The following is a 23,860-nucleotide window of genomic DNA, read 5'->3' on the forward strand; positions in this document are numbered from 1 at the left end:
TACAAGTAGCTGATGCTATCAGCTGAAAGAAAAACTTGAAGAGCACAGAACATACTGAGCTGGGTTTGAAGTGAGCCAAAATGCAAATAGAAGCTGCACTTTTGTTTTGCTAATAATGGAGCACTTCGAATTTCTCAGAAATTTACATAGATATTAAAATGTTCTCGTGGCATACATTTCATTATTCACATTCTGAACACTCAAACAAGTGTCAATAAAACAGGTAAAAACTCTTGTTCTCAACATACAGTAATGGTAAACCCTCTCTCTCCTCCAGGATATTGCCAATGCCTGGAAGGGCCTGGAGCAGGTGGAGAAGGGCTACGAGGAGTGGTTGCTGACCGAGATCCGCCGCCTGGAGAGACTTGATCACCTTGCTGAGAAGTTCAAGCAGAAGTGCGCTATGCATGAGTCCTGGACTGCAGGTAGGGACGACAGAAAGGTGCGATAAACGTGCAAGCAAAAGTCATTGTCTGACGTGTGTTTGCCCGTTGTACCTTCAAATGGTTAATAAGGGATAACAATTAATAAATACATTTTGGAGAGGAAAAACAAGGAAACATATTTGGTTAAGGTGCATTTATGTTTTTCTACACTATACATATATTTTCATTTCAAAAGTTTACCCGCTCAATTCTCAGTGTTTGTGCACTGGAGGTTTAAAGTTTCAACGTCACACTTGTGTAAGTTGCATATTGGACCCCGATTGGCCTCCAGACTAGTTGTGATGTCACAAAATCATGTTTGTATGTACACATGTTAAATTCAGATTTAAGGTGAGCAGATGAATTTGAAAACATGATTCTAGTGTCAAACTCTGCACATACATCATTCTGCATAATGCAGCTCAAACATCCAAGTGTAGTAACAATAAGCAAACACATTTTACAGTGGAGGGGGACTTAAACCTCTGTAGATTGTAGCCCTTCATTTTGCCATTCTTCTGCATCTCCTCACTTTACACTGTCTAACAAGGATAAAATGCCCTAGAATAATCATTAAAAACTGGTAAGGTCGTGATAAATTACATAATAAAATAATATACAGTGATAAAACTATCTGCAGTAATTTATGGGGATAATAAAATGCTATAGTGGGTCAGAGAAAAGGGCTAACTGCAGTGGAGAGAAGACAAAAGACCAAAGGACCAAAGTGTACACATTTTAAAGCTTGTAGTCTGTGATCTGCAGGGGAAACATTTCACTGCCTGACCTTCAAACATCTGTGTGTTTCAGGTAAGGAGGACCTGCTGTCCCAGAAGGACTACGAGTCGGCCTCTCTGATGGAGATCAGAGCCCTGATGAGGAAGCATGAGGCGTTCGAGAGCGACCTTGCCGCTCACCAGGATAGAGTGGAGCAGATCGCTGCCATCGCCCAGGAGCTAAAGTAAGAGGCCAGGACAGAGAGAGGGAGGCTGGGAAACTGACCTAAAAGTACATTTTCATTGTTCAGCTTTTGGGTGGAGTTCAGTGTATTTTTTTTTACAGTTTCATTTAGTATTATGTCAGTGTAATAGAGGTGTGTGTTAGGGGACTTTCTAAATTTAAGGACATGGGAAGAAACAGGAAAAAACAGTGATGGGGAGGAGAAGAAATGTGAGGGAATGAGGAATAAGAATAGAGATTATGTTAGATTGAGAAGAGAAAGTGAGCGACTGAAGTGTTTTTAGGACTCCTAATGGTCGTGTTGAAAGCAGACAAGGATGTGAATTCAGTGAAGAACAAAAAATGCAACAGATACGTGGAAAGCATATTAATGAGAGGGGTAAAAAGATGAAAGGATGGTTGCATGAAAGAGCAGAAACCTCTGATCTCACTTTTTCCTTATTCCTCAGGGCTTTTTGCACAGATAGTTTTGAGATGATCTCTTTGATGCTATGTACAGTATAATATGAGCTGTTCAGCATCATAATGCTGAATATGAATGCGTGCCACCCATCATATATTATTCATTACTTCAAAAGCAGTGCGTGTAATGGCATTAGATATTCTGATGTGGTATGATTCCAGATGTTGAGGGAGTATAACTTCAGGGAACAGTTTGTCAGAGGGCCTTTAAAGGGTGACAGGTGATCTGCTTCTTTATAAAATCTGACATTGAAAGTATTTTGTTCGTAAACCAACAGTACATTTCCTGAACTGACATTTTCACTTTTTTAATTTATCTGTTTTTACCTTAAGATGTTTAAAAGTAATTTCACAAAGTTTTGAGAGAGCATTTACCTTTATATTGATGACATTATTTTATTAATTTTTTTACAATTATGTTGGAAATGAGGTTGGGAGTAACTATAATGGATTACATTTTAAAGTTCATGCTGATGGATTAAATGACAATGGTACATACACTTTCAACTCATTTTGGAAAGGAACTGAACTATCAAGAATATACATTAGATGGAAATTTGATAACAGATTTGTCAGTTGATTATAGACGATTAATGGCGCTGTGTTTCACTCTGTTGTCTCCTCCAGTGAGCTGGACTACCATGATGCTGCCACAGTCAATGCCCGCTGCCAGGGCATCTGTGACCAGTGGGACAACCTGGGTACCCTCACCCAGAAGAGGAGGGACTCACTGGAGGTACACCCTGAAACACTGGCAGTATGGTAGTTAAGATTACAGTAGTAAATGGGTTCTTCATACATCTAAGTCCATTTTGAAATAAAATCAGTTTACAAATTACAGTATAATTGTTTAATTGTAATATAGTTTAATCTTTTCATAATAATAAGTGCTTCTGTCCACACCGTTATTTTTGTAATATGAGTCTCTGTGTGTCTGTAGCGTGTGGAGAAGCTGTGGGAGACTATTGACCAGCTGTACCTGGAGTTTGCCAAGAGGGCGGCACCCTTCAACAACTGGATGGACGGAGCCATGGAGGACCTGCAGGACATGTTCATTGTCCACAGCATTGAGGAGATCCAGGTACAGTATGATGACACAGCCCCTATATATTTTTAATGTTTCACTATCTGTATGTTTGTCTTTTATTTGTAATCAGACTTGTGTCAAATAGTAATTACTTTTTTATTTGTCCTGCAAAACATCTTATTGCCCTACAGGGCATTAAAATATATTCCAGAAAATATAAATAAATGACACAACCCACTTCAAAACATTTATGCAGTCATTTACCTTTTTAGTTTAAGACGTGCTAACTCACTATTGTTTGTTATATTAGATTTTTTAGCTTTAAGAGCTCCACATGCAGTCATTCTGTTGGTGAAGAACACTTACATGCATCATAAAATCGATAGAAGAGGATCTCACTTTTCTCTAATTGATAGTTTACCTGAATAAATCTGAATTGTCCTGAAAAGTAAAAAATAAAGATTAAGGAAATGTGGTTCTCTACTTTAACCTAAATGTCTGCACTGACAGGAATCTTTAAGAGTCAGTAATAAAAGGAAAGAATAAACAGGAATGTATATCAGTATTTCCCCCAGGGAGTTAGTGTACTTTATGTGCTGTGCGGGACCCCCATGGGATGTGAAGCTCTGGCATGTGACATTTGAGAGTTTGCTGCAGATTTCACTCCTGAGCTAACTTCTGACTTAGGAAGTCATTGAGCTGCACATGAATGCACTGTTCAGGCAGACTTTTCTGTCCATTCAAAAGGAAGAAATAGTACAAATGAGTTTTGGGCCACCCAAAATATATTCTATAAATGGGAAACACAAGCAAGACAATCTCTCACTATTTAAGTAAAAAGTCAACGTCAAACACTGTGTCTTCCACGTTTGACTGTCCATGTTGTGAATCTCCTCCGTTCTCCTTTAGAGTCTGATCACCGCTCACGACCAGTTCAAGGCCACTCTGCCCGAGGCCGACAAGGAGCGCATGGCCACTATGGGCATCCACAACGAGATCCTGAAGATCGCCCAGACCTACGGCATCAAGCTGTCCGGAATTAACCCTTACACCACCCTCTCCCCCCAGGACATCAGCACTAAGTGGGACACTGTGAGTCAAATCAAACCATGCCAGATTCATAGTGGAGGAGCATGGGAAATAACTGATTAATCATTATTTTAGATAATTTATCCAAAACTAAGCAGGATCGCCTTCTGAATCGGCTTTTATTTCTGGTTTGTGTAAGTTGATGATATGTAAACAGGAAATGTCACACTCTGTGTGCTGCATTTGGTCATCTGGCTAATAATACGTACAGTACGTACATAGCGACAGGTCAGAAATACTAGAGTACATTTAGGTTAGAGTGACACTGAATACTGCTGGCTGCAAGCTCTCAGAAAATCAAAATAACTGCAGAACACAGTCTGTCAGTGCAGTCGCAGTGTGACACACATCTGAGCAACTGCTGAAAAAAATAGATTTCTGTGGGAATCATGAAATAACTGGTTAATCACTTAACAGGCTGGACTGGAACAACTTTATGTAGATACATTTGCAAACATCACTAAATTTATATGGCTTCTATGTTAACTAAATTCACTGCTGCTATCCATTGACTGTAAATGGGTTTGAAAGAGTCGATGCAGCAGGAAGACAAGCAGCACTTTGAGTAAAATGTAAAACAACTCATCTTTTGGTTTTTAGTATGCGAGTCGTTTACATCTAAATATAAAGTAAAATTTCACAGCTTTAGTTTCTCTTACTGTTAGAAGAAGCTTTTGTGACTGTGTATTTAATTTATCCACCTGCAGGTGAAGCACTTTGTTCCCCTCAGAGACCAAATGCTCCAGGAGGAAGTGGCCAGACAGCAGGCCAACGAGAGACTGAGGCGCCAGTTTGCTGCCCAGGCCAACATCATCGGACCCTGGATTCAAACCAAGATGGAGGTAAAGTGTTACTGTAACACACACCAGACTGTCAGAAAAGAAAACTGCAGTCAGATTTGAGCTGAAAGAATCTCTTTAGCTGCCAAAATACAATAAAAGTATTTATTTTGGAATTTCTAGTTGGGACATTAGAGCATGAAGAATATTTACATCTTTTGACATTTTATTATATAATGATGAAACTTTATTGATTCCTGTAGTGAAATAATGTAAAACCAAGGAACAAGAGTATAAAAAGGCAATAAAACAACAATGCAATACTGTTCTGCCCAGTCAAATTCAGTATTGTACATATACATCAGTATACTTATGTTTATAGTAATAATATAAATGTCCATAGTACCACTTGTAAAATATTTTCACAATACTGCTCTATCCTGCACTTGCTTATTGCACTTCTGGTTAGACCTAAACTGCATTTCATTGCCTTGTACTTGTACATGTGTAATGACAATAAAGTTGAATCTAATCAAATCTAATACAATAAAATATAATCAGAAATACTTTATTGATCCCCAAGGAGAAACTCTTTTGTTACAGCAGCTCACCATCACGTCAGTGCACTCAGGAATAGAAGTACTAAGCAAAAAATATAATGCACTATAATACAGGTAAACAAAACAGTCTTGGGATTATGTAAAGATATGCTCCTTTTGAATTTGTAATTGTCAGACAATTTATAGTTTAGATGTCATGATTTACTTTTAGCTCCTGCTCATAGACATCATACAAGAGCAAGAGGACTTCATGTAAAACACAAATGCATTTTAATGTGCTTAGTATGACTGTACATATCACTGTACAGATATAAAAACTCCATCTAAGGACTTGCTGTTCAAATTTTCTCATTCTCCTCCCTGTTTCCTGCCCTTGTACCTGCAGGAGATCGGCCGTGTGTCTGTGGACATCGCCGGCTCCCTGGAGGAACAGATGAACAGCCTGAAGCAGTACGAGCAGAACATCATAAACTACAAATCCAACATCGACAAGCTGGAGGGAGACCACCAGCTCAGCCAGGAGTCCCTCATCTTCGACAACAAGCACACCAACTACACCATGGAGGTACAGTGGACTTTGTTGCAGACATGACGACAGGCTGACCTTCCACCCTCCACCTCTCGTTTCTTTGCTTAAAATGTATTTTCTCCACCTCTATAGCACATCCGTGTGGGCTGGGAGCAGCTGCTCACCACCATCGCCAGAACCATCAACGAGGTGGAGAACCAGATCCTGACCCGCGATGCCAAGGGCATCAGCCAGGAGCAGCTCAACGAGTTCAGGGCCTCCTTCAACCACTTCGACAGGGTGAGGCGTTCACCGACCTTGAAAGGAAATTTCTATGTGTGGCCTGGCCATGATGTAAATATCTAAAAGATAAGCATACAGAAGCGTGCATAAGAAACAACACAAACTACAGGATAGATCTCATATTTTATTTATTTAAACATTAAAATAAATCTGGCAGACATGCATGTGTATTTTTTGTCCTTCCAAAATTTCAATAATGAAAAAAATCTTGGGGTGCACGGTGGCAGAGCGGCTAAAGCTCCTGCCTCCCAATAAGGAGATCGTGGGTTCGTGGGATCGATTCCCGGACCAGACCAACATCACACAATCTCTCTGGGTGGAGTCTGCATGTCCTCCCCGTGTTACCGTGGGTTCTCTCCGGGTTCTCCGGCTTCCTCCCACTGTCCAAAGACATGCATGTGTAGGTTAATTGATAACTCTAAATTGCCCGTATTGAATGAATGTGAGAGTGAATGGTTGTCTGTCCTTGTCTGTGTCTGTGTTAGCCCTGCGACGAGTTGGCCACTGTCCAGGGTGTACCCTGCCTAAGGCCCAAAGTCACTGGGATAGGCTCCAGTCACCCGCGACCCCTAACGGGACCAAGCGGTAGAAAATGGATGGATGGATGGAAAAAAATCTTGATCACACAACTTAAGTTAATGCTCGACATTCTGGCACCAGTAAGAAATTAAAATATGGGCTTTAACTATGATTCTAAGAGTGGCGTCAGGGATCTTGTATCTACTGTTCATTCCAGTTATTAAAATACAAATATGTTTTTCCTTTGCAGAAGAGAAACGGCATGATGGACCCAGACGACTTCCGTGCCTGCCTCATCTCCATGGGTTACGATCTGGTTAGTGCTACATGTACATTTTCAGGACAAAATGACTAATATTGAGTAAAACTTCAATAAAAAAAATCAATATTAGTGTCATTTTGTTTAAGCAATTAAAAAATCTCAGTGTCCTCTCCCGGTGTGAAGCAAGAGATCAGAGCTTTACCTGAATTCATTAAAAAGTGATTTTTATCACGTTTGAACTTAATTTAACTTATGTATTAACTGATGTTGAACTAATACAATCTTTTTCTCTCCATCAGGGTGAGGTGGAGTTTGCTCGTATCATGACCCTGGTGGACCCCAACAACACGGGCGTGGTGACCTTCCAGGCCTTCATCGACTTCATGACCCGTGAGACCGCTGAGACCGACACCGCAGAACAGGTCATGGCCTCCTTCAAGATTCTGGCCTCAGACAAGGTGAGCAGACAAACACAGCAAAGAATATCTAACCTCACCATTAGATCCAACATCATTTCCAGTTTAATGTATGAGATTTTAGCTAGAGCAGAGATCTAACAGGATTGAGTTTAGAGGTAAAATATCTCACACAATACTTTCTCAATTGTTGTTTTGGCTTGAGAATGAAACACTCAGTTAGCAGTTAAAATTTTAAGTGTGTGGAAGGTAGGTTTGGTTTCAAAATCAACTCCCGGCAAAGTATTCATTTAGTCACTGTCGTAGTCATCTGGACACTTTTCAGAATCAAGACGTTTCGGCTCCGATCCGGAAGTCAGTCACAATTGAGAATGACTTCCGGATGGGAGCCGAAACGTCTTGATTCTGAAAAGTGTCCAGATGACTACGACTGAAACCTTTTCTACGATGGAACACTCCTGGACGAATGAGGGACTACACCATCCATTTAGTCACTGGTCTTTGTGCTCTGGGACATTACAAATCTTCCTTTTCTTTCTCTATAAATCACATCCCGCCTCCAGAATTACATCACAGTGGAGGAGCTGCGCAGAGAGCTGCCGCCCGAGCAGGCCGAGTACTGCATCAGCCGCATGACCAGGTACATCGGAGCCGACAGCCCCTCCGGCGCCCTGGACTACATCTCCTTCTCCAGCGCCCTCTACGGAGAGAGCGACTTATAAACACAGCCGCTTCTCTTCCTCCCCTTCTTCCCAGCTCCCACTATTTCTCCTATGTGGAGAGAGCAATTTAAACCCCTTCCACTGTCCTACGTTCGTATCATTTTTTCCTCTTTCAAATCTTAACTTTCTTCCCCTTCTCCCAACTCCTCCCATCCCAAACAACACTGCCCAGAGAGGGTGAGAATACAAGGCTTTGCTCAAATCTTAGAAGCTATGTTTGGACTAGCCAGCTTGTCCCTCATTACTGTTGGAGTGCCTTTAAAAACCAGGAATGTGCCGGGTATTGCACTGAACTTATGTAACCAGCATACATATGACATACTGGCCTTTAAGAGACCTTAAATAGAAGGAGGTAATGAAGGAGAGAAAAAGAGTTATTTTGAGCAAAGCCTCCTGCTCTCCCCCTCTCTTTCTCAGATGACATTTTTTGTAGAAGGGTAATTAAAGAAGAAAACCTGATAAAAGCTGGTTGGTCAGTTGGCTTGGTTGGTTGTGTATTTGTGCAGATGCATGCTATGTTGAAGTTTAGAAACGCTGTCTTTGTGAGTCTCTGACTCTTCCTTAATCATACAAAAACAAAAACGGTATCATTAAGAGCCTGTTAACATTTCGGTCAGCAGAGGAGCAAAGCCAGTCAGGTGCTACGATGTTACAAAGCCAGTCTCACTCTGTTTAAGAATTAATACCACAGCACTGTGAAACCTGAATGTTAGCAAAGATAAAATGTAACCTGAAGATCTTAACGCCTTACGCTCAGGAACAAACGGAGGGTGAATGGGAGCACCTACACTTTTGAAGCACTGAATATTAAGATGAAGACAGCAGGCAGAGAGAGCAACTCAGAGCAAAGCACTGTGGGTCAAGTTAGACAAAGAGATGGCCATGGCTGGAACGAAGGACAGAAAGACAAACTGTTATGGCCAGAGAGAATGATCCCACACACCTCTCTCCTCTCTGTCCAAATTCCCTTTAGTTCGAGATGTATTTCAGCTAAATTTAACATACAAAGGTGATTTTTTTTTTTTTTTTTTACGTCATGGAGGAGGGACACAGACGGAGAGAGGTGTCGAGCAGTGAGAGACAACAGGGCAACAGGAAAGTTGTGGGCAAAATAAGAAGAATCTATACTGTACGTGGGACCATAGCAGGCCTATGTCAGTGACGAAGCAAATAGGGTTTTGGTCCCATTGACAGGTCGGCCATGATGATCAGTGTGAGTCAACTCCTCCCTGTGCATGATGATATTTTAATTCCATCTGTGCTCCATTCTCCTCCTCCATTCATTCTGTCCATCACTGATGCCACAAAAACTCACTTTCACACAGTTAAAATTTAAAAACCACAACTTGGAATAAAAAAGGAAAATTATATTACTAAACAGCAGTTGTGCTTGTTTTTTTTATTACCTTAGTACTAGACATAAAAATATTTGCAATTTTTTTTCTCTAGCATACAAGTAGGAATAATTGTGCTCTGGGTTAATGGGCATGTTGTGTTTACTTTCTTCCTGCCTGATCCCACTACAATACATGTACAATAGCAGACATGGGTAACATGCAAAGATAGCTATATTTGGTTCACTGTTGATCGACAAAATCAGGATGGTTTTGAGCGTGATGTCTCATCTCTTTGGTTTTATCTAAGCTGTACAGACTAAACTGTCTGACCTTTAACCTCCGTGCAGAGGTCACATGTCAGGGTCGTTGTCAGGGTCCCAGCAGAGGTGGGATGGGAAGCTCAGGCCTCTCTCCTCGGCGTAACGTATCCAGCGCTCCTCGTCCCCTTTGTGCGTCAGATACCTGCAGCCCATCCTCTGCTCGAACTCCCTGAGGTCACACCACAGCTGGAAGTCCTGCAGGAGGAAGAGGAGGATGCGGTCAAGAGCTAACATGATGGAAATGTATTGGAATGGATGTGTGTATCTAAAGAGTATTCCCTTCAAGGCTAATAAGCCTAGTTTAGCATCTTTAAATTCTATTTACATGTGTCAAAAGATACTGAACACACATCTTTCAATTTGTTTCCAATGCAAATCACTTAGTTCCCATTTTTTCATAATAATGACAACATTTTTACCGGTGGAATAATATTTTGTCTGTAGGCGACCTTATGACGATGTTGCATATAGAAATCATGGCCAGAATTCATGGCCAGAAAATTACATTGAATCCTCAGCAGCAATATAATGTATAATCTACGCATTTGTCGTTATCAACGGTAGCGGTTCTAATGAACACGTTATTACAGAGAATTGCTTGTATTAACTTGTATTTAACTGACAGACTGCATACTGACATATCAGACTATAGACAAGAGTAAAATATCTGACCTGCAACCAGGGGTGTCCCAGTGCTTTGCCCACACTGAACCTCCGTCTGACCGACACCTGCAGCAGGTTATTGATGAGACTCACAGCTGCGGAAGAGAAGAGACGAGAGAGATGTGGCACAAAGGATTTACTCAAATTGTTTTAAAAGTGGTCCACTAGAGTCACCCAGTGGCCAACAGGAGAAGACTGGGACTGGGTATGAATGTTAACCTCTTCAAAGCCATTACAAACTCATGCTGTGTTGCCAAACATGGTTCAAACCCACTGGCTAGGATTTTGAATGTTTCACTTACTGTAAAGGTCATATAGCTTCAGTGAAGAGCTGGAACAAGCTGATGAAAAATACACGTGTGATACTGTCCGGTAGTATGAAATAAGATGTGGGTTTTGGGTTTTTTTAACCTTAAAGCAAAATTGATGTTAAAAAATATAAATGAAAAAAAAAAGGTTCCTGGTGCTCTCAAATGTTTGATTTATATATTTTTAATCATTCCAGTCATTAATGAAACTTAAAAACTTACTTGAGGTTGCCATTTTTTTATTTAAAGTTGCATTTCTGTTATATGGTAATACAGTTTCCAGCAGGTAACATCTTTAACTCTCCTTGATAATGCATTCAAGGACATTCAGGAATGCTGAATATAAATTGCCAAAAAGCCTTGCATTCATGAGCTATGTTGTCAGAAAGTCAAACCCAAAAGGTAAACAAGAATCAAACACAGACCTTGGGAAAAGAATGATATGAATTGTATTTTTGAGTGTCCTTGAAGTTATGAAGTTTTCATAACAAAATAGAAATCATTCTTACCCTCCAGTGAGATGGAAGCCCAGGGTTGTCGTGGGTACATGAAGGCAGCATTGGTGATCTGCTGTCTGATGTCCTCGTCCTCGTTGAAGGGGAACGTGCCGCTCAGGCTGACGTACATGATGACGCCCACGGACCACATGTCCAGAGAGCGGTTGTAGCCGCTGCTGCTGATTACCTCAGGCGCCAGGTAGGCAGGTGTGCCCACAACCGAGCGACGGAAAGACTTCTCCCCGATGATGCGGGCGAAGCCGAAGTCGCACAGCTTGACCTTCAACACGGACACAGAGTGGATTTAATGTTTCAGTGTCCTGAAACATACATTTGTATAAAACAATCACAAAATCCCACCTGAGGGAAGGGGTCCGCAGAGGCCAGCAGTACATTCTCAGGTTTCAGGTCACAGTGAGCGATATGTTTGAAGTGCAGATACCGCAGAGCCTCAAGGATCTGCAACACACAGAGGGCAAGAATGTGAGAACGACTAGTCATAGTACAATATTTATAAGCTTTATGCAGGTCATGCAAAAATATTTCTACTTTCATTGATGCTGTGGTCCCCAGCCTAAGGGACGGCCTAAAAGAGTCTGGACTAAAATGACTTTTGCAGTCCACCAATGTACATTTCTAATTTTGAATAAAATTTTATTCCGTTTCTGAGACAGATTTTTGGATGAAATCAATAAAAAATGAAAATCTAACTAGAAAAATGGCTCAAACTGGGTCAAGGAAAAACTAAATCTTGCTACAAATCCACTGTTACTGGTCAAAACTACCTGGTAATGAAGAAGCATCACAAATGTTTTCACATTTGTTTGTTAAAGGACAAATAAAAAACATTTCATAGACCTCTGGTTCCCAACCTTTTAGGCTTGTGAAGTTGTCCAAAGTTGCATATGTCGCTGAGCTGTGATCAGATTAACCAAAGAGTGATGTTCCCTTCTCAGATTATTTCATTTGAAAACCAAACATTTAAGACAAGTCAGAAAAAACCCATCTCATGACCCCTCAGATTTGTATTTTGACCCCTTGTGAGGTCCTGTCCCCTAGGTTGGGAAAATCTGCATTAGCAAGTGATTTCACCTGCGTGACCAGGAAGCGGGTGTTGCGTTCAGGGAGTCGGCCTTTCTCACTGGACAAAATCATCTCCAGCATGTCTCCATGGAGCTTCTCCATGACGACAAAGACGTACTCCATCGTCTCGAACATGCCCTCCACCAGGACCACACCGAGGTGGGACAGATTCTGGGCAACACACACACACACATATTAGATGTTACAGAAAACCAATGTATAATGAATACAGAGCTGAAAAATGTATCAGTACCTGCAAGATGGTCACTTCGTTTCTCAGCTGTCTCTCTTGTTTGGTGGGGAAGCGCGTCTTGTCGATCACTTTGATGGCGACTGGCCGACCCGACTTCCTGTGAGTACCTGAAGAATGAGAAATAAGTCACTTATATAAACTTAATTAAAATGCAGCTCTCTACTGGCTCGCACTTAAAATACTAAGACGACCCAGGTTCCAATATTTGCATCTTAAAGCCAGTGACTTTCAGTGTTTTTCTGCATTAAATGTTCACTTCACAGTTTTTGATAAAAATCAACAATGAATTAATGTTTACATGGGTTTAAAAAGGCCAAGTCTTTCAAGGAAATTCTAGAAATCAACAACTGCTAAACACAACTAACAAAATTCTTACAAAAATAACTCTCAGTTTTCCCTTTAATTAGTACAACATGACATTGTTTTTTCCAGGAAACTAGGAAAGGAAATTATTAGTAAATTAGGGACCCATAAAGCGTTAACATTTTCATCCTTCAACCTCCCGAGAAGATTAAAAACATTCTTGGCTGAGTCTTTGCTAAACATCTGACCATGATATTGCAATAATTTAACAGCGTGGTCACGAAAAGCTCACCTCTGTACACCACTCCGAACTGTCCTGAGCCCAGCACCTCATCTGTGACGATCTGATACACCGAGCTGATGTCCTGAAACACACATTAACAGTGTGCGACACACTGAGGTATGATAAACAATCTCTTCAGAAGTTCACTGTGTTGATTATAAATCCAGTAGTATGGCGCAGATCCTTACCACGCTCTCTCTGTGTGAGTCTTTATCTGTAATCAGAACAGGACAATTTCATTTAAACAGAAAGAAGATACCTTTGTGGAAGCAAATCATCATTTAATAAGCACCTCTAAAATATTCTCTGATTCACCCTTGTTTGGAGGTAGCCTGACTAATTAGAAGTCAAATTATTAAGCATTTTGCTTATATCAATCTGAAGAGGCTGTTTCACTCAATACATCATCATCATTGGGATTATTTTGTTCCACCGCCCACATTAGGTTTTGTGTATGAAGTTATTAATAGAAAAACAGTTCATTACATGTCTCATCATTAATATCTAATAACATGAATATCCAGAGGGGTTGTTTTTCGGCTCACCCTGGTTCTCCTCGCGGTGTCCTCCGCTGCTCTGCACGGGCATCAGAGCCTGACGGATGGCGCTCTCCCAGGCCGGCCCGGTCTCTCCGGCCACCACGCAGTACACCAGCGTGGCCGTCACCACCTCGAAGGAGTGGGCGCTGTTGCCTGGCAACGAGGGCACGGAGAGCTGAGCGGGGCCTCGGACCTGCAGCACCTCAGACAGAGTGATCTCCTGCAGGAGAGAGAGAGGGTTTTTTTTTTTTATCATTTTCATAGAGGCATACAGTTATAGTCAGAAATAAAATACATCATGTTTTTATTTTCAACACTGTTCTGTAAACTGTAAGTTCATTGTTATTGTTAATTACGTGATAAAACTGAAGAACATTCTAGTCATAAAATAAATAAAGCTCCTCCGTATGTCACCAAGTTTGATATTACATTTGTTTAAATTTTTAAAATCATTGATGTTATTTGCAATTTAAAATGAGGTCACTCTCTAATCTAATAATATTTTTATTGCCATTTTTAGCTGATGTGGAGTTGGTCTTTTGAAATCTTTTTTCCCCTAGATATGTTAAAATTAATGTCAAATTCACTACAAAACAAAAGTACAATGGCTTTAAAAAAAATATACCATAATAGTATGAAAAGATTTACCTGTTTGTACCTGCATTTATACGACTTTTACAAAAATGCATCTGTACCAGCTGATATAGATGGTGAAGTAATAACTAACAAATTAGACAATACTGATGTATACCAAACATCCTGACAGGCTGCTGGTGTCATTAAAGGTCAGTCATACTAAATAAAACCACAGAGAAACCGTTGGTCATGAATTCTACCTTGTAGTACTTGGTGCTGCTCTCGTTCTGGTATAGAGTGAAGCTCTTCCAGTCCAAGATCCAGTAATGGCGTTTCCTCTGGGAAAACAAATAATTTATAATCTGTGTATGTAGGAAGGTAATGGCTTTTGACCAAGTTATGCCCAAAAGACGCATTAGAACAGACTTCCGTCAGTTAAGTCCACTGGCTTGGTTGACAGGGTTGATTGAACGCCTGTGTGTTGTTTGGTTGACTAGATGAGAGCACTGGGCTAACATTAATGTGTGTGTGTGTGTGTGTGTGTAAAATAGAAAAAAGTAAATGCACATTTTAACCTGCATAGACTAATCAAGACTCAAAATGCTTCACGTGGTGAGTGGGACGTCTGTTCAAAAAAGCAACTAAAATGAAGCTCAGATAACAAAAAATGAAACAGCTGTTGAAAAATGTTTTCTTAATAATGTTGCCGCACACAAAACACAAATTCACATATTTGAATTAACATGTATTTTACTTCCTATTTTAGTCACATTTTTAATTTGACTCAAAGCTACTGACAGAACTGCAACTCTTTTTCGGTAAAAATGTTTCCAAATGTTATGTAAAAAAAAAGTATAAAAAAGTATAGTGTGTGTGTGTGTGTGTGTGTGTGTGTGTGTGTGTGTGTGTGTGTGTGTGTGTGTGTGTGTGTGTGTGTGTTTCTCACCATGGTGTCAGTGTTGGTGTGATGCAGCAGCCATCCCTCTCTCAGGACTCCCCCGGCTCTCCTCTTGGTGTGATGCACGGTCTGGACGAGCCTCATCAGAGGGATGTAGCTGCTGAAACACGGACTGATGGAGGGACAGAAGGCAAAAGACAATAGGACAGTTTTCAGTCACTTTTCTTTGCACTTATGGAGCAGTTGTGTCCAGTGAAAGGATCTTCTAAATCCCTCTAAGGGGCAGTAGGGCCCAAAGCTCACTGACTACATGTAGATGAATTTAGTGATGATTGACAGGAAATTAGTGTCTCAACAGCTGTGAGTCAGACTCAATATTTGACATCATCTCTGCCAGCAGGATACCAGAGTCACCTTTGAAATGGGATGACAACATCAGAATAAATTAACAACCCTCTGACCTCATTGGCTCTCGCAGTTGCTCGTCTTCTTTGATCTCAATCATCGAGTCCCCGTCAGTGGACATCTCATCATCAGAGAGTTCTAGTGTTGTCGTACTGGTGAGCTCTGACTCATCGTCCTCTGGGTCTGGTGGGAAGCTGTGACCCACTGCTGTGGAATCTGGGAAAGTGACATCATATTCAAACAATATTAGGGCTGCAACTAATGATTACGCATAACATTTTCAGTTAACTGCTAGGTCAATAAAACGACAAAGTGAGGTCTTGAAATTGCATGATTTGTTCGACCAAAAATCCAAAACCTGAATATATTAATTTTGTAATGATATAAAAACAGAGAAAAGCAGCAAATATTCACATATGAGAAGCTGGAACGAGCATTTTTTTCTTGACCAATGACTTCATCAAAATGATTGTTGATTGTTGATATCGACTAATCATTTCAGCAAAAAATGTGCCAGTTAAAAAGTAGTTGAGAGGCACATTTTTCTCACTCACTTGATACCAAAGATGACATATAATTAATAACAGGAAGTTAGAATTGCTTGATTGCTTTTTGATCTAAATGCTAACATCAGCATGCTAACATGCGCACAGTGACAATGCTAACATGCTGATGTTTAGCAGGTATAATGTTTCCCATCTTAGTTTAGTGTGCTATATACTAATATTTGCTAATTAGCACTAAACACACAGTACATTACACAAAGTTTTGCAGGTATTTGGTCATAAACAAAAGAAAAACATTTTTCACATGATGATGCTGGCTAGAGGAAAAGTTAACGGATCATTAAAGTCAGTAACGTACATCATCTAGAAACCATGAATGTCTGTACAAATGTTTTTGCCAATCCATCCAATCCATATTTCACAGGATAAATGAAAACTTTGACCTGCTGGTGGCGCTAGAGGAAAAGTCACGGGATCAGCAAAGTAATTAAGATCTCTCTAAAATCCTCCTCTTGGCACCATGAATGTCTGCACAAAATTGAATGGCAATCCAGCGAATGGTTGTTGAGACATCACACATCACAGTCCTGCGACATGTTATCTGGTAAAATCATTTTGAATCTCATCAGGATTTGATCACATTTTCCTCATGGACACTTCACAGCTTGGACAAGTGTGATGTTTTTGGGAATCTAAAATGAGTCCTGAATCTATCAAATACTCTTAAGATGGCGGGTGAATCAGCTTTGACTCATCACAGGGTTAAAGTCAGAGCAGGAGCCTTTTCAAAGAGACATGATCTAACAGAGTTACAAGCCCAGAATGCCAAATGGAATCCGGACCTCCAGGGACTGCTGCTCACCTTCCCCGTTGACGTCTCTCCTCTCTCCTGGACAGTCTCTGGGGACTAACTGCTCACAGCGCCGGTGGCAGTTAAACCTGCAGTCTGACAAAATGATCAGAGAGGAGAGGTGGCATGTTGAAACACTGAGAGAAAAAGAAGGATGCTGGTATAAGGAGAGGCACTCCGTCACATCATGAGGGTCACTTTTATACATGTAAAAAAAAAATGGAAAATGATAATGATTTTTAAACATGATTCAAAATTTAGTTTTCTCAATTAAAATTCTGATTTTTCATTTCAGACTGAGCTCTGAGACACACGCAGGCATTTGGGAAATTAGCATAGATTCAGTCCAATCTGCTTACGCAAGTGTGTGGGTTACACAAGCTCTTTGGGCCCATTTAATGTTTCTGAACCTTTAATCCACAAAGGGCTCATCAAAGTCAAAGTGCTGCTAGAACAGAGCATCTAAAAATGGCCACAGTGGAGGAATATGTTTTAATATGCTACATGACTCATCGCTGCAAAATGCGTTTTGAAAAGAAGGCAGGCTACAAAACATTTAACATATTTATCCTTTAAATAGCTTAAGATTACAAGGTGAGGAATACTTGAGAGTGAAAGTTCATTCTTGACCTTGAAAAAAAAAAGTTGTTTGACCAAAAACACATTTAACTCATTGTTTTTCATAGCTATTTTTGAGAGCTTCCAATCTCATGGCGGCTGCTCAATTGTCATGAAAATTACATGCTATCTTTATGACAAACTCCATCCACTGAGGAAGACCGAGAGATGTGGTTGAAAGCTCTGGAAAAATGTCAAATGAATAATATTATTCTCCAGGAAATCACTAAATTTTTTTTCATCAATATCTGAAAGTTTAAAAGAATAGTTCGTCATTTTGGGAAATACACTTATTTGCTTTCTTGCCGAGACACCCCAGTGAAACACAACTTGTTGTTTTTACATTGGGATTTAAAAAGAGTGAGATATAACTTGTTAATTTGCAAGCTTTACAGGGGCTGGTAGGTGAATCTTTTTAACTTGGGGCAGTACCAGGCTAGCCGTTTCCCCCTCTTTCCAGTCTTTATGCTAAGCTAACTGGCTGCTGGTGCTAGCTACATATTGAGCATATAGACATAAGAGAGGTATCTTCTCACCTAGCTCTTGGCAAGAAAGCAAATAAGAGTATTTCCCAAAGTGTTGAACTATTCCTTTAAAGATCTATCGGCTGATTCTTTCTTTTTTACAAAAATAAAACTTTTTGATAAGGATCCCTTTAATTTGGCTATTAAAGAATTGTAACCAATTGTAACCAAGATGTGCTCTACACAGGGCAAACTATGTATTTGATATAACTACTACTTCTAGCTTTATCAGCTCAGTCCTTGAAGTGGTTTCTGATCTTCCTGCAGAAAATGTCTGTGAAACTTGTCATTCATACACAGTGTCACAACAAAGTGACAAACCCACTGGAGTAAGAATGAAGATGTGAAGATGTTTTGCCACTCATCTAAGAGGCCTCTTCAGTCATGGTGTAAACAGCTCTGTGCGTGTTCAAACGCGTGGGACTCCCCATTCATCAGCAGAATTGAGGAGGCCTCTTCGTCGACTGGCAAAAACTCTCACAAATGAGACCGTGAAGCCTGAATCATTACAACATACATTTCTGTTTCAAGTGGTGGAACTCAAACAGCGTCCAACCCGACCGGAAGTAAGTCCTGCGGCCCCTCACCTGAGCACTGCAGCCCCTGTCTGAAGAGCCCTCTGAGCAGCCGGTGGCAGTACTGGCAGACGGTGGGTTTGGTGTAGCTGTGGATGTGGAAGGTGTGAGGGACCTGAGCCCTGCTCCTGTCCCCGTATCCGATTCCCAGCCAGACCGGGGGCTCTGCCCAGGACGGAGGCCTGGATGAGGGCTTGGACATGCTGATCTAGTGAAGTACGGATGGTGAGAGTCGTCAGTTTCCCCATATATGTAAATGCGTGATTATTTTAAGACTGGTAAACTCTTAAAAAAAACAAAACAGGTTTCAGTGAGTCAATACAGAAGAAAATGTAACCTCGTGTCATTTTATTGTGACTGTGAAAAAGAGTTAAAATGCCGTCATCCTTCTCTCACAGGACTTTCACTTCCGTACCTCTTCCAGACTGCCACCTGCCTGATTGGTCAGGGAGTGCGCGCGCCGTCGTCGGGGAGGAAACAGGGACATGCTGGTGCTAACCTGACGCCGCACTCGACTGCAGTCATTGGGCAACTGGAAAGCACAACGTTTATGAAAGTCTAATCCACAACCTGAAGAGAGGAGAAGAGACAGACTGGAGTTTAAGTTATTAAAACATTTCAAAGCTTTTTTTTAAAGTGCTGACAGTGTTGTCAGTGGCTGCATATCCATAATACCGCACATTTTACATTAGACGCTGGTAAATAAAATAAAATGTACTTTTTACACATTTTCTCACACTGTGAAAAGGCTTAATAGCTCTCAGACATCAGTGCATGCAGTGTCTCAGCCACATGCTGGATGACGACGCCTTACCGTCACATTTTAATCCCTGTCGAACGAGGCCCCACAGCATTTCTCCGCAGTGGTGGCAGAAAGTGGGAGTCCGGTACGACTGGACCACCAGGTTGTGTGGACGGATCCTCATCTCAGTCACTGACGCTGATTCTGAGTCAGATGAAAATAAAAGAAGGGGTGTACAGTCCGGTCACACCACTGATTTGATCCTCTGCTTTGGCTGGGTGCTAATGAGAAATGCCACAATGCTGCAGCCGGAATTAAAACCTGTTCTGAGTACTGTTTTTGACACCACTGCATTATACACGTATTGCAACAGCTGAGCAGGGTTCACATGTGTCCTCTGCTGGTAGACTCACCAATAAAAACATCTGCATTTCCACATTTGGTTAACAAATCTGTTTTGCATGTTTGTTTTCAGGTCCTGAAGCAAACCAGCTCCACTCGGACGTATTTGTTTTTGAACATGTTGCATCCTTGATGCTTTTGTAGTTCATTATTTGCAAGGGGTGTAGGAACATACCACGTGCTCTTTACAGCCTGACAATCTGGCACAAATATCTTGAAATCCATTGTTGTTAAAATCATCTTGTACTCAAAGTTAATGAACTTTGTTGGAGGCGGTTATTAGCGGATATATTCACATTGTGTCAATATTCTGCAGTGAACAAACTGCTATATAATCTTTTTTAAAAATGGCAGTGCAAGATGTGAAATATACTTGAATTTGCTACCGACAGACTCTAAACTAACTTGACAGGCTGTGTGGATCTGAGCAGTGTGAAATGGTAACAGGGTGCACTGAAAGACCAAGGGAGCCAAGCAGTTCCAGCAACACTTGAAATACTAAAAAAAAAAAAAAAAAAAAAAACCCCAAAAAAACAAGTGTGTATCACGCTCTAAGCTGCTGACCACTGACCTGCGATGATGACATCGATGAGGTCTCCATCCTGCAGCTCGTCGTTGTCAGTCAGGCGGTGCAGCAGCAGCTCTGAGGCGGTCTGGTGTCTGAACAGCAGAATCTTCTCCCCGACGCCCACCACGCTGCAGTCTGGAGCCTGAACACACACGCACACACACACACACACACACACACACACACACACACACACACACACACTCGAATGACAACATTTCCCATCTCAAACAAACGATTAAAAAAGACAAATGTGTCAATATATGAAGAGTTTAAACGCAACCTGGAGTCAATTCTGTAAACAATCTCTTTACCATCTCAAACCATGACCTAGTTACGCAGTGAAAACTGACATCGGTCTTCTGTGCTCTGTAGACAGGAGATCAAAGATGATACAATCTGAATGTGGTGAAGAAAACGGCATCTTCAGTCCGTCACTCGCCAACGGCCTTTGCTGTATTCACTTGTGCGCCACAATATGCAGCATGCCAGAGAAGTGGTTCTGAAGAGACTGTAAGTGATCCAAGTTGTGCTTAACCTTACTCGTGGGGAAAGGTGTAGGCGTGAGTAAGGACAGAGGAATCAGCACTCAACCAGCGACATAAATCACCCAGGTCTGTGATTTTCTGAACGGAATCTGAACGGACATCTTGCAGTGATTTTACCTCTAAATCCTTGCAGAGCGTTACTTCGGACAGCCGAGTGTTACTTCTATCATCTTGCTTTTTACTATACATTTAATTCTACCTGGACATAATAAAGCGGCGGAATATAATGCAAAGCAAACTACAGCTCAAACGACAATTGAAACGATTCCTAACAGCAGTATTTGTGTCCACTTCTCCTATGATCAAATTGATTTTTATGTTTCAGCATAAACAAAAGGATACTGAGACCCTTAATAGACAGACAGAGACAGAGAGAGACAGAGAGTGAGAGAGTGTGTGTGTGTGTGAGTAACACAAATATTATGTATACATTATTATTAGTTTTTCTGAGACCCTAAAAAAGTTAGATGTTAGACTTGGAGATACAGGGTTTTCTCCCAGCAGTGACATACAGTACATTTACAGTATGTTACATATGTGCATTAGCACGCACTAAAATGCAGTGAAACGTACACACACACACACACACAGCTGACCTTCTGCCTGTAAAAAAAGAAAATAAGATGAAAGGAGCGCTGGTGTGAGCGAGGCAGCCGGCGTTGTGTGTGTGCCTGTGTTAGAGGCAGGTGGGGGAGAGGCTGTGGTTGGAAACTTTGCTGTGCTATTGTCGACCACACAGTCTCTCTAAATGAGGCAGAATGAAGACCAGACCAGCTGACACTGAGACAGAGACCAACACCTTTATGTAACCTCATCTACAGTTTCAGTGCACCATTAACCTACTGGCTGTAGATCTGAATTTTAAACTTCTTAATCCCTAGATTCTGGGAAATACACCATAAAGTTTAGTGAAAGGAGGTCGTGAAATGGAGGGTTTGAATACATTTTTTCTGGTGTCAATGTAACATTTTATTTTTGTCCAAAATCCTGAGTCTGATTGTGTCAAACAGACTAAAAAACAAACACCCAACTGTTCCAGAGCTGGTTTAAAAGCTCCAGTTGGGCCCGGTTTAGCAGTATAAAACGCTTAATCAGATGTGTTGGTAAAGGGGATACACTACAGCATCCTAAAAACAAATAGTAACATACACAATGCTCCTTCGTGCATATGGTGACCTTTCAAAGTCCACTTCCTGACAGTTTTGAGAGGCTCGAAAGGTCAACTGAACATTTTCCAAGTGGGACTGTGTTAAGGGTTAGAGCAGATTTCCATTCATAGATGGAAATCAGTGCTTGCTACAAATTAGTTTCTTGTTGTTGTTGTTTTTTAAATTATTAATAAGGCTTTTAACACCTTAATGCTCACTTTGGCTCTTTGGAGCTGCTGAGCATCTATGGGTCGGGTGTCATTGTCATTACATCTTTCAGAGCCGGAGTTTACCTGCAGGTGTGGGATTTGAACCAACCACACTGACATTCTGGTCACGAGCAAAGCGATGTTTCAGTTTGAACCGGTACTGAATGTTAAAAAAAAACTGCGTCTAATGTGTTTAAAGCCACTACCTGCCAGACAGAAGGAGGTTTACAATATAGAGAAAAGGCTAACCTAAATGCTCCATTTTGTGGCTCAGCTCTGGCTTGTTACACGCTGGATCCTACAAGTCCCATAATTTCTCTAAACGTCTCGAGCCCAGGCCTAGATAGGTTGAGTAGTGCTTCTCATGATAAGTAAACTGAACTTCATAAGTAAATTCGTTTAAAATGCCCCTTAATGGCTCCTCTGCTTATGAACCTTCCTGATCCACCGTGCAGTTCCCTCATAACGCGTCAGCGCAGCAGCGTCCTGCTGGCTTTGGTTACCTTGCGCTCTATGATCTCCGCAGCCAGCCTCTTGGCATGGCGATAGCTCAGGTTGGCAGCAGGGACTCGAACCACTTCCCTGAAGAGGCCGAGCTGGAACTGGACCAGAGCCGGCGCTGCGAGACTGGTGGGACTGGAGGGAGTCACTGCGGACATGGAGAAAGATCCTGTGGCAAGATGGTTTAAATTTATGGATTATTGCAGGAACAAAGAGCACGAAGCACTGTGACAGATTTTAGCTTGGGAGTTTTTGATAAAAAAAAAAAAAAAAAGAGACAAAAAGCTGCTGAGGTTCAATGTCGAAATAAGTTGATATTCATTTACTCTTCCTGGTATCTCAAAATAAAGCACATTAGATGCAACTGTAAATGTTATTACATATTTGCTTTGAAAAATAGCTGCTGAGAATGTAATAATTAGTATTTTTGAAATAGTGACTGATGAACTTTCAGGAGGCAAAAGTCTTCCAGGATTTTGGTTTGGTTCAACCTCAATTTGGTTGAGAAATTATCATCATCAGTCATTATCCATCTAAATCAGTTGTCTACCAACTCTGCTGTACCAAATTTCTATGAATGGAATCACAATTTCGTCAGTATGAAATAGAAAGTGACACATTTCAAAGTAGCTGATACCTTTTAGTCTCTAAAAAGACAGACTTCTGGAGTGAAACCTTTTTCATTAACTGATATTAAACACTGGCGGAGAAAACATTATAGGGCACAAATGAATATACAATATTATGATCAGGGTGTCATTACGCTACATATAGAGTCACACCTAAATGGGTTTTCTGAATTTCCTGCTACCAAAATAAAAACACTGAAATAACATCTCGAGACACTTAACGTAAGTGACCTTACTTTCTAATCCAAGATGCGATCTTTCCCCTCAATCGCAGGGTCGTATCTCAACGATGTGATAGCTGATCAGTCTACGATTGTGTTGCCGATTCTCAGTATGAACTCTGGTGGGTCTGGTTTCCTTTTTATAGGGCTCGAAATGAGGATGACACAGGAAGTTACTGTTTCACCTCTGTGATAGCTGTGACGGTGCAGCGTATGGTTAACACACCAAGCCCCGGCTGTGAAAACTCACACACACACACACACACCCTTTGATATGGTAGAAGACGCTGGTAAAATTCATCTCGACAGTTTCTGACGGCAG

The 23,860-nt window shown here is 41.1% G+C and overlaps 2 protein-coding genes across 5 annotated transcripts in view; one reads left to right on the forward strand and one right to left on the reverse strand.

Annotated features, from left to right (window-relative positions):
• The window catches only part of actn3b (actinin alpha 3b), a 37,165-nt gene extending 27,755 nt beyond the window's left edge, over positions 1-9,410 (forward strand). The window contains exons 11-21 of the mRNA XM_044185005.1: positions 278-425; positions 1,236-1,386; positions 2,475-2,583; positions 2,788-2,928; positions 3,784-3,966; positions 4,671-4,805; positions 5,688-5,867; positions 5,964-6,110; positions 6,883-6,948; positions 7,194-7,352; positions 7,874-9,410. Of these exons, the coding sequence (XP_044040940.1) occupies positions 278-425; positions 1,236-1,386; positions 2,475-2,583; positions 2,788-2,928; positions 3,784-3,966; positions 4,671-4,805; positions 5,688-5,867; positions 5,964-6,110; positions 6,883-6,948; positions 7,194-7,352; positions 7,874-8,032 (1,578 nt within the window). The 3' untranslated portion in view covers positions 8,033-9,410. The remainder of the gene's footprint in view (positions 1-277; positions 426-1,235; positions 1,387-2,474; positions 2,584-2,787; positions 2,929-3,783; positions 3,967-4,670; positions 4,806-5,687; positions 5,868-5,963; positions 6,111-6,882; positions 6,949-7,193; positions 7,353-7,873) is intronic.
• prkd4 (protein kinase D4) lies at positions 6,047-23,681 on the reverse strand. 4 transcript variants are annotated; one of them, XM_044185008.1, is made up of 20 exons: positions 23,554-23,681; positions 22,691-22,857; positions 20,286-20,424; positions 19,385-19,516; positions 18,986-19,140; positions 18,583-18,778; positions 16,866-16,949; positions 15,554-15,713; positions 15,141-15,264; positions 14,455-14,532; positions 13,625-13,838; positions 13,268-13,293; positions 13,089-13,161; positions 12,494-12,600; positions 12,250-12,411; positions 11,518-11,616; positions 11,170-11,437; positions 10,362-10,447; positions 9,700-9,884; positions 6,047-6,172 (listed from the first exon to the last, which is right to left on the reverse strand). In XM_044185008.1, the coding sequence occupies exons 2-19, from the start codon at positions 22,844-22,846 to the stop codon at positions 9,720-9,722; spliced, it is 2,424 nt and encodes an 807-aa protein (XP_044040943.1). In that variant the 5' UTR covers positions 22,847-22,857; positions 23,554-23,681; the 3' UTR covers positions 6,047-6,172; positions 9,700-9,719. The 4 variants fall into 4 exon arrangements, with proteins under 4 accessions (XP_044040943.1, XP_044040942.1, XP_044040941.1 ...); XM_044185007.1 differs by lacking the exon at positions 6,047-6,172 and adding an exon at positions 6,434-6,493; XM_044185006.1 differs by lacking the exon at positions 6,047-6,172 and having other exon boundaries at positions 8,700-9,884.
• Positions 23,682-23,860: the final 179 nt, after the last annotated feature.

Source organism: Siniperca chuatsi, linkage group LG22 (genome assembly GCF_020085105.1).
Source record: "Siniperca chuatsi isolate FFG_IHB_CAS linkage group LG22, ASM2008510v1, whole genome shotgun sequence".
Classification (NCBI taxonomy): Eukaryota; Metazoa; Chordata; class Actinopteri; order Centrarchiformes; family Sinipercidae; genus Siniperca; species Siniperca chuatsi.